Source organism: Rhipicephalus sanguineus, unplaced genomic scaffold (assembly GCF_013339695.2).
Source record: "Rhipicephalus sanguineus isolate Rsan-2018 unplaced genomic scaffold, BIME_Rsan_1.4 Seq894, whole genome shotgun sequence".
Lineage (NCBI taxonomy): Eukaryota > Metazoa > Arthropoda > Arachnida > Ixodida > Ixodidae > Rhipicephalus > Rhipicephalus sanguineus.
Genome location: NW_023616231.1, coordinates 19,435 through 30,081, shown reverse-complemented (window position 1 = coordinate 30,081; position 10,647 = coordinate 19,435). Strand labels below are relative to the sequence as shown.

General features: G+C 47.1%; 1 protein-coding gene across 1 annotated transcript; it reads left to right on the top strand.

Moving 5' to 3' along the window:
• Nucleotides 1–1,452: 1,452 nt before the first annotated feature.
• On the top strand, nt 1,453–10,252 carry LOC119378604 (protein O-mannosyl-transferase TMTC3-like). Its single transcript, XM_037647680.1, has 3 exons — nt 1,453–1,490; nt 8,219–8,356; nt 10,096–10,252. Exons 1-3 carry the CDS (start codon nt 1,453–1,455, stop codon nt 10,220–10,222), a joined length of 303 nt encoding a protein of 100 aa, XP_037503608.1. The 3' UTR covers nt 10,223–10,252.
• The last annotated feature ends 395 nt before the right edge of the window (nt 10,253–10,647 follow it).

Genomic DNA, 10,647 nt, shown 5'->3' with positions numbered 1-10,647 from the left:
CTAATTTTCATGTTTTCTGGTGATACGAATTTCGGATGATACAGATATTTTGGTAACCCCGCGAGATTCGTATCGCTGAGTTTTACTGTTTTGACGGCGCTCCTTGGGCCTACGTAGCTCCTAATGGTTAAATCGAAGTAATTGACCTCTGAGGGGGCCAGAGTCTTGACATAACGAATTTGTGGAAATTTCGTTGACCAGTGGCGCCAAAATACGTTAATGCTCTTTGAAGTCTTTACGTCACGAATTACAAAGTTTGGCGCGAAATTTAAAAATGAAACTTGAACTTTGTTTTCTCCTCTAATAAAACTATGGTGGTGAAATAAACTACAGAAGAGTACTCCGAGCACACTTATCAATCTAAACCAATTCATTGTTTCCCATTAGTGCCCCGTAAAGGAGTACTGACACAAAGTTTGAAGGCGAGATAACTTGCAGGATAAATTTGTCTGGATGCACATGCATCATCTACGAAATATCAACGCATAATATAGCCTCGAACATATCTAAAATCAAGTTTTAAAGTGCGTGTCGTGCCACTGCACGTGAAAATGCTTTGGTTTTCGTGTAAACAACCACCACCACCTGCGTAACGAGTTTATGTTGGCTGCCACGATCCTTGCGGGCGCTCTCTCCTAGCAGACCTTTTCAACGGGCAGACTGCACGGGGAGTACAAAGGTGATTTCTTTGCCTCGGCAGTACATTTCTGGGGGGTCACACAAGTCGGTCATTAGCACTTATTGCAACAAAAAAACAAGGTGAAAATTTTTGTGCATTGCTCCCTTAGGGTGCAGGTTGTGCTTGTGTGTTAGTATAAGGCATGGAGTGTTTGTCACAGCAGTTGCAGAAGTGCCAGCTTTGGACTAGCATGGGAACTGATAAACACTATACTTGTTCAGGGTAAACATTCACTAAACTGTGGATTTAAATAGCCGAGCTTTTTTGATCAGCTCACCATCCTCGTGAACTGGTAGTCCAAGTAAAGAACTTTTTTCTTCACGGTGCGTTTTACTTTCTATTTAATTCTGTGCAGGTTTTCTTCATCAAATCTGTTTCACTGAGTGGTAGATTTTACTTGGAAGCACTTAATTCATTGACAACTATAAGTAGTGCTGTAAGAAATTATGTGGATGCATTAAAAGATACAGGGCAACATTTAATTAAGCATGGTTCTGAGGAGAAAATAATGTTCGGCTAAACTTTAAAAGTTACACGACAGTAAGACATGCATTGGGCAAGGTGATTCATACTTGATGCAGAACAAAGAGCGCTAAGGAAACGGCGGAAAGCAAAGAAAGGAGAAGTGCCTGTCTGTAGCGCTCCTTTGTTTACACAGTGGCTGTGAGGTTTTCCTCCTTGATTGCTGCAGCTAAGGAGGGTCCACCCCATTCTCCACTGTGCAGTCGGCTGACCAGAATTTCTGTGGTTCGGGCTACCTCTTTCTTCTCACAATGCACTCCTTGAAGAAATTTGTGCGCAACTTCGAATGGTATGTGGCACTGGATTTGCAATTGTTGTATAAATCCAGCAGAGCTACTTGGTCATTTAGAACCATTATTTAGTAGTAGTACTCTTGTGGTGTGAAAATGGTGGCTGTAACATGATTGACAGTTTGTACACTAAAAATTCGGCAGATATCACGCATTGGGAATCGGTTTTCATGCGAAGCAGTCAGCGAAGCACTTTCACTGATGAAGCAAGCGCAAATACACGAAGATCGGAAAGGAAACAGGACGGAGCGCTCCGTCCTGTGTCCTTTCCGAGTCTCCGTGTAAATTGCGCTTTTTATCATGACTTTACCACATGCCCAACTGGCAGTCATCCTAAGAGCACTTCTATGCTGTATTTTATGGCTTTGAGGCAAACATCACGAGGTGATCTACGTGTTTTTGTAAGTGTATAGCTGTGTGCCACATCATGGTCTTATCAGGCACGTCGACATCATGGTTTGAAGGGTAACTTATGGTGTGACATAACGTCCGCCATCACATTAGTACATACGTCATTATCGAACTAAGTGCACTTTATGGTGCAATCATGTGATATTATACGTAACTTTCGTTAATGTATTCCTCGGGTCGAGGAATGCTTCAATATAGCGCTGAATCATAGGAATACAATGTAACGTTTATTATACTGCCAAGAGCGGGAGAACACTGGAACCGCAAACGTTAATCTGATATGACGCCTGTATTGTAGTACATATGTATGTTTATTGTTTTTTTGGTAAATTAGATAGCCACACCAACACAATTGACGACTGGCTGACTTACGCCTGCTGGCAGTTTTTCCAAGCCAGTTAATAGACCTAGCGTGGCTCTGTGGTAAATACCCACTGCCACGTAGAATGCTTGGATTCGATTCCTGTTTTGGATATCGATTTTTATTCTTTGCATTTGAGGGTCCAAGCTGCCGATGTCGCTTTTCTTAACACTCTCGCATTTGAATTACCAATGTCTGTTTCTCGCCGTTCCTGGGTAGATATAAACTGTCAATCACATGTGGCGCATACCCATATACCGCGGCCCATGGTAAAAGGTACACGCACACATGTCTAACGAAATTGTATTCATGTCAGACCAACAGTCATACTCATCAAATGGGTGGGTTATGGGTAGGCAGGCGGCAGCAAGCGGGCGGGCGGCACGCCGGGCGCGCTGGGCGGCGGCGGGCGGGCGGCGGTCGGGCGGCGGGTAGAAGGAGGAATGCTCAATGTGCCAAAGGTTCGCTAAGAAATGCTTCGCATTTAAAATCTCGAACGAGCTTTGCCGCAGATCGACGACACCTGAGACTGTCTGCAAGGTGCAGAGTCATTTTCCCACCTCGATCTACGCTCTGGCTATTTACAAGTGCCCGCCTGTTGATGCCAATGACAGGCCAAATACTGCTGTTGTCACACCGGATGGCTTGTATGAGTTTAATGTGATGCCATTCGGCCTTTGCAATGCACCCGCTACATTTGAGCGCATGATGGACACTGTTCTACATGGCCTGAAATGGAACACGTGCTTGTGCTACTTGGATGATGTGGTGGTATTTGTACCAGACTCTCCCACGCACCTTCGTCAGTTCAAGCAGTTGTTACGCTGTCTCACTGAAGCTGCATGGCCTCCAACCAAGCTTAACATGCTACTTTGGGACACGCAAACTCACCATTTTTGGACATGTCTTGTCAGAGGATGGTGTTCTCCCTGATCCCGCTAAGCTACGTGCTCTTAAAGAGTTCTCGAGGCCCGCATGTTCAAAAGAGTTGCGTAGGTTATGGCACCATTGACAGACCTGCTTCAAGGAGACCCCAGTCTATCCAAGTGGTCCCCGGTTTCTGCGACGCTGCCTTCACCTGCTCACCACACCACCCATACTGTGCCATTTCAATCCAAGTGCTCATACAGAAACCACACAGATGCTAGCAGTGTCGGCTTTGATGCTGCCCTCGCCCAACAAAAGCCTGGCTACCAAGTATTGTTGTGCACGCGAGTCCCACACCCACGAGAACTGTTCAGTAAGTGAAAAAGAATACCTAGCAATCGTCTGGGCCATTTCAAAATTTTGGCCATATCTGTATGGTCGACCTTTTGACATTGGTACCCTAACCATGCACTTTTTGCTGGTTGTCCTCCCTCAAAGATCCCGACATCCTGGTTATATATACCGTTCAGGCCACTGATGACGGTGCTCTTTCGCATTCACCTGTCCCACTGACATTGTGAGTGTCTTCATTCTAGACAGCTAATTTTCGCCACTAGCATCCACCGAAATGACTTCGGAGCAATGCAAAGATTCGTGGATTGTTTCTGATGGATTTTCTATCCGATGCCCTTGCACGCCCGCCATCTCAAGTGCCACGCTGACAAGGACTACAGAAATTTCAACACGACAACAAACAGCCTTTTCGCCCAACTCTCTTGTTTGGCTGTGTGTGCCTTCTATGCCATCTGTCTCTTCGAAATTCTTCAACAGGTACAATGGACTCTGCCGGGCCCTACGGCAAACTTAACCGTCAACTACCTCACAGAAGCTCTCCCGCCCACTACGGACCTGTGTTGCCGAGGCCACGAAACTGTATCACGAACCTCTTGTTCTCATGTCACCTTAGACCACCTAAGTGTTTCCATCTTCAGCGAGGGGGAAGAACAAGTGCACCCTGCAGAGCTTCGCAGCTGGATCGTCAGCGCTACGCAGGGGGGCTCGTGCTGGACGTTGTTGCTCTTTGCGCTCGCTACGCCTACACTGTCGCTTCTTGCAATTCCTCTTGTCGACGCCGTGTCGCAGTTGTTTACTGTAAACTTTGTTGTGGTAATTAAGACATAAATTTGAAGAAGTTAAAGTGAATGACAAGACAACTTGCCACGGGAAGTACCGAACCTTCAATCTTGAGATAATGCTTTCAATGCTCTACCAATTGAGCTACGGGGGTGGTCGTCCTCCCGTCCATATCGGGTATTTTCTGTGAATATAAGCCTGGGAGTGTTTGTCAGCACTACTAATAGCCATGAATGACGACGAGTTTCGGACACTCTGTGAAGCACGACGTGCCTCTATCCAACAGCATCGCCAACGCTCGGCTCATGCTTCTCATCGCTGCTGTCTCGCTGGACGGTGCCTCACGCTGCCTTGCCTCTGATAAGCGTAACGTCCTTGGACTGCCAGTAAACCTCTTCACAATTGGCGGAAGGTGCTGTAGTTTCCTGTTGCTACACCCTGGAACTGTGAAGCCGAACGCTCCCACCCATCATGACCGAGAACGCAAACCCACCGGTGCCTTCGCCCCAATCCGTCACCTGCACTGGGGTTCCTTGGCTAAGAGATCCAAAGGTCTTCAGCAGTGCAGGTGAGATCAACGTGGAAGACTGGCTTAATTAACAACCACGAACTGGTGAGCACGCATAACACATGGGATGACCCTGCCAAGCTCAGCCACATCATATTTTATCTTACTGGCATCGCCGAATTGTGGTACACTCAAACCTCGATATAACGAACACGGATATAACGAATTATCGGTTATAACGAAGTAATGAAGACAGCGTTGTCATAGCTACACTCTAAGAAAAAATAGAGTATTTGGGGAGTATTTCTGCCACGCAACTATAATCGTCATCCATCTCGCGTACTTTCCTCGCGTTATCGCCGCGGTCGCGGCACTTCCCGGTCACGAATGGCACGCGCGTTATCAGCGTGACAGCATTCTTGATCGGAAAGTGACGAGAGCCACGTTTTCAAGAAAGGAAACGTGAGAAAGCCAGATGACGTTTATTGTTGCGTGGCAGAAATACTCCCCAAATACTCGATTTTTTCTTAGAGTGTACAGTGTTACAAAAAAAATAAACGTTTATAACGAATTTTCGGATATAACGAAGTTATTTTCGTGGCAGATGCGACTGTTATAATGAGTTTGAGTGTGCAACAATCACAAACACGACATCCCTACATAGTTGGCATTCTGGACATCCTTCTCAGAAATGTTTGGTCAATTGGCTGTCTGCAAGCATCGCACGGAGCAGCGCTTGCGTGTCCACGCACAGCAGACTGGAGAAAGCTTCACAAGCTACATTGAAGACGTCATCGGCCTTTGTAGACGTATCAACGACGCCTTGTCCGAACTTGACAAAATTCAGCAAATCCTGAAAGGCATTGACGATGGCGTGATCCACATGCTTCAGGCTAGGAATCTGCGGCCAGTTTCAGAGGTCGTCACCTTGTGTCAGAGTTGCAGTGAGTTGAAGAAGCAACATGACCCAACTCAACAGCTTCCGCAGAGTGGCGAGTCACTTTCCAGCCTTGACACCATTCCCGGTCAATCCACGTTGCTTCAGCCGGTCCGAGACATTGTCTGTGTTGCTGTTGCCTGCCAACCTTCATTAATTCATTCTGGAAACAAATAGCACGAAAAAAAAGTGAGACTAGTAGAACGAAGCATCGTTAATTCCTTTCACTCACTATCCCGTCTGCCCACCACGCTCTGCACTGTCATTTCTGAGGAAGTCGCTCGCGCTGTTTCCCTTGCACACCACGAGCCGCCTCCAGCCACCCCTACCTATGTGCATGCAGTACAGCCTGTGGCCACTCCTGTGGCCTATCCGCAAGCCGTGCGGACTGTGGCCGTGCCCCTCACATATACACGCGGGCAGTGCGAAGGCTTCCACAACCACCTTACATCACCCACTCACATCCTGCGCAACCGCCTGTTCATATTGCATCTTGGGCAGCACCGTCAACAATCCTTTGAGGACGCCTGATAGCCATCCCACTTGACTCCCAGACATGTTTCCTGCCATTGCCACCGTCACCCCCAAACTCTCAGCGACACTGCTCAGTCATCACCATACGGCGACCAGCCCTTTCCCCGATAAGTTCCTGGCGCCATATTGGGCTGTGTATCTGCCAACTGCCCTGACTTCCATCCGCAGCGCTCACCATCTCCTCGTTGACGATCGCTCTCCCCAATGTGTCACCGGGCCGGACCCTTTGACCAGGAAAACTAAGTGCCGCACTTCAAGAGGCAAGAAGTGCGCCATCTTCAAACTGCCCAAACCCTCGCCCCTCTCCTGCTAATGTGGTCTTAGTAACTGTTGAAGGTGTTTCTACATTTGCGCTTGTAGACACCAACGCATCGTTTCGTTATAGCCGCTAATCTCTGCCATTCATTACACAAGGTGACGACGCCACTTTTGGGACTGTTGCCCTACACTGCTAGCACGCAGCAAGCGACGCCTCTCACAGCCTGCATGGCAAGAGTATTTATAGAAGGCAATCTGTACATTGTTGAGCTGAGTGTGTTCCTCGGCTGGACATGCCGCCTACTCCTCGCTATTGCGCCTCCTGTCCCTGCCAACGCGCAGCATTCACTGTGACACGACACTTGGACTGAGCATCATTCGTTGCAATGGGGCAACAATGTGTAATGGTACGGCCCCGGTCCCACACCCCCGCAGTCGAGAAAAACTATGCAGGATGTGTCAGGTTGGTGTGGGCTCTTCCGTCCTGTACTGCATTCTGAGCAACGTACTGCTCTTCTTCCTCTCTCAGGGTAGACACGACGTTGTTACAGAAAAGACGTGTCCGTCTCGTTCACCACGGAAGCGCAATAGCATTAAAGAGCCCGTGTCGCAGAAAACACAGTTTTGGCCGAAATGTCCTGATCGATGGCAAGCATGGAAACTCGAACCTGAATGGAGCCCAGATGTAGACATGGCAGGCACGTATTGTACCACATAGCCATGCATGCGCTTGAAGCTGCTTTGGAAAAAGATCTAAGCAGTTTCAAGCTTTGCCAATACAAGTGTGACGTGTGGCAAGAAGCCACATTATTAGATGTAGGAAAGCAGACGACCTTGAAGGGCTCGTTTATCTTTGTTGGACACAATATTAATGAGAACTAGCAGACAATAACGCCAAGGAAAGTGTAGGGGGTGTTATCTGTAGTATTTAGAATATAAATGTGAAGAAAGTAAAGTGGACGAAAAGATGACTTGCCGCCGGCAGGGATCGGTCCCTGCCGGCGGCAAGTCATCTTTTCGTCCACTTTACTTTCTTCATATTTATATTCTAAATACTACAGATAACACCCCCTACACTTTCCTTGGCGTTATTGTCTGCTAGTTCTCATTAATATTATTAGATGTAGTATTATTTTCCAGAAGCATAGAATCACACTAGGTGTTACACCGTGCTATTCGCATAGTGAGTGGGTTGTTTAAAGTTGCCGACCCACTACGAAAGGCTCCGCCATAATTCATCATCGGCCGTAGCATCAACTGAGCGTGCCGCTACGTGAGTGTGCGTGGCCTTACAGATATGTAAGGGATGCTTTCCTGCAGAGGCGGGACGCGAAATCACGCGGTTCCGCTCTTAACGGTGAAGCTTTAGTGTCCTTTTTTCTTCGTTTTCACATTTAGTGTTTTTGTTTTGTACCTGAATACACGTGTGCTTCACAACTTCAGTGTCTTTCTTTTCAATGGTGGATTAATCGTGATTGACCTTGTCATTCCGAATTCCTGTTATTTTGTGTTCATTCACTGTATCTTGAATTCTCTTCACTAATCTACGCTTGTAATTTATAGTTCCTGTTGCCTGGTGCTTTCAAGCTGGGTAATTTTATATTCTCTCTACTAGCTTATTTCTTATACCAACTACATTTTCGTTTACTTGACCACGCCTCACGTAGAGCGTCTGGACAGTAGTACTATAACTAAAACCGTGTCGTTGCTGCTCCAGGGAGTCCGAGTACAGCATCTTTATGGCCGGACTCAAGGTCAACAGCCAGAATGCGAAGTTGTACAACAACGTGGGCCACGCCTTGGAGGGACAGGGGGACTATGCCCGAGCGCTGGAGTACTTCCTCAAGGCCGCCAGGTGAGGAGGGTGGCTCTGACGTTTTTGTGCGTGGTTACCAGGACACGTTTCTGCTGTTTGTGGCTGTGTCACATGGGGACCTTCCTTAGGATCAGTGATTCTTCTCCTGCGCCAAATGAGATTAACTGTGTCATCCTGATGAAATCGAGGTACATTACGTGAGCAGTCTCCGCGTTTTACAGCTTCCATCATGGGCTATTGGGGCGCCAGCTTGTCAAAACACATTGTGCATCATTTTGGGGCCACACAAGTCGCATTCACGGGCCAAGAATTATTCAGAACACGAAACAGAGTGAGAGTGAGCACCTGCACATGTTGGCATTGCACGATTCAAAAGGGAGACGCAGGGTGTGTATGTCTCCCTTTTCGTCTTTTTTGCGCCTCCTATTTCAAATCCTGAAGCAGAGCTCGCGCATGCGTCCCCACTAAGCCACAGTGCCATGTGCGGTGTCGGCACTGCTTATGTTGTGCAAGTCGGATTTATGGCAAGACACCTGTTGGCAAAAACTCAAGACTTGAAGGCCAAACAGTGGTGACCAAGTGTGGTGGCGCTTCATTGACTAGTATCGTCTGCTCCGGAAATGCTGCTCGTAGCTCGTTTCAAGCGCTGCACGACATGTAATTCAGGCAATATTCAGTAATAACTGCATGCGTGCCGCTAAAATATCTCTCACTTCTGTTTCTGGTCATTTCGGAATGAAATCTGGGAAAACTAGCAATAGATGTGTGCAACGACAGCAAATTTTTAAATCTCATCCAGGGGAAAACTGAAAAGAATGCGTCGTTCCATGGCCCTCAATCTCGACCAAGCTCCTGCCAGCGTCCCCGAGCAGTGCCGCAGCAAAGTTCTGGTCAATAGAGTTACTCTCCACGTTCCCCTTGGTGAACAGAGTTGCGCATTTGATAGCGCGCTCATGTGCACAAAAGGCATCCTTTTGAAGGAAGGCCAACTTGACAGCTTAGCGTGTGCTGGCTCTCACAGCACCACCACGGCCACACCAGCGCTGTTGCAAGCAGTGCTGAATGTTTTGTCAGTGCAGTGTTGTGTTTATATGCAGGCCAGTGGTCTTTTGTTTCGTCCTGTCTTTCGGCGCTGCTTCCTGCATATATTCTACATGCCTTGAACGCATATTAGAGTTGTTAATGTGGGTGTTTTTTTTTTTATTACCTTAATATTGCTCGGTGCAGTGACTGTTATTGATATCTGGTATCTTGACGCTGTAAAAAATGTCATTCAATAACTTAAGGCCTTAGCTACTGAGGGCCACTTCTTGTGCCTGTGTGGCATGGCTATTACCAGCATGCAGTGTGTAGAAGCGCTTGTAGGGGCCTAAAATAAAAAGCGCAATTTTGAGACATTGATGGCTCTGCCATAGTACTCAAAAACAGGGTAAATATTTTACTTCCATGAAATTATGTCTGCTCTGTGTTACAAGGGAGACACACTTGTCATTTCTTGCACTACTATTTGAAGAATTTGAACCCAAGTATTGTGCAAAAGATAGTGTAGAAGAGCTTGCACCTCCGTAACACTGTAATTGCACTTTTGTTTATTGTATTGCTATGTGATCAAGCAGTGTGCATGGTGTGTATAGCAAGAAGTCTCCTAGCTAAGGCAAGGATCAACGCAGGTAACAATAATGTGTTGATCACCTATTGAAACACCTTTGCTTCTCGGTGTGATACATCATTTCCCTCTGAATAAACTTTGAAGTGCGCATTCAACTCTTTCTCCCCAGTGTGCAGCCTGATGACATTGGTGCTCACATGAATGTCGGCCGCACATACAACAACCTGCTGATGTTTGAAGAAGCGGAGGCTGCCTTTATCAAGGTGACTGCTTTGCCGGCTCTGGCAGATCTATAGAATAAGAAAGCAGCGTCAATGGAATGCACAAATCCCTGAAAGAGCTTGCATGTGGGTGGTACAGAGCATCTGTTCGCACACGTGTTCCAGTAATAGTATAAAGGAATACCAACGTGAAATATCAGTATTTTACACCTCAATAAAAGCCTTATATTGCTAAGTGTCAACTTCCACGAGTATGTGTACAGAGAGGTCATTCCATTCTATTACAGCGAGGGGAAAAAGAGAATATTTGGTAATGTTTGTTTTTATATTGAAACGGCACTAATTGGTTCGAGCCGAGGAGGCAGGCTGTAAGTCCGAGGGCCGCGGAGTAAAGACACACGCTCCGAGTCCCCAACAGAAGGGCCCCCGTTTATTGTCGGCACACTCTGTATGTACTACATCCTATAGAGGGCGCCTCATATTCGGCTGGCAATCGCGCC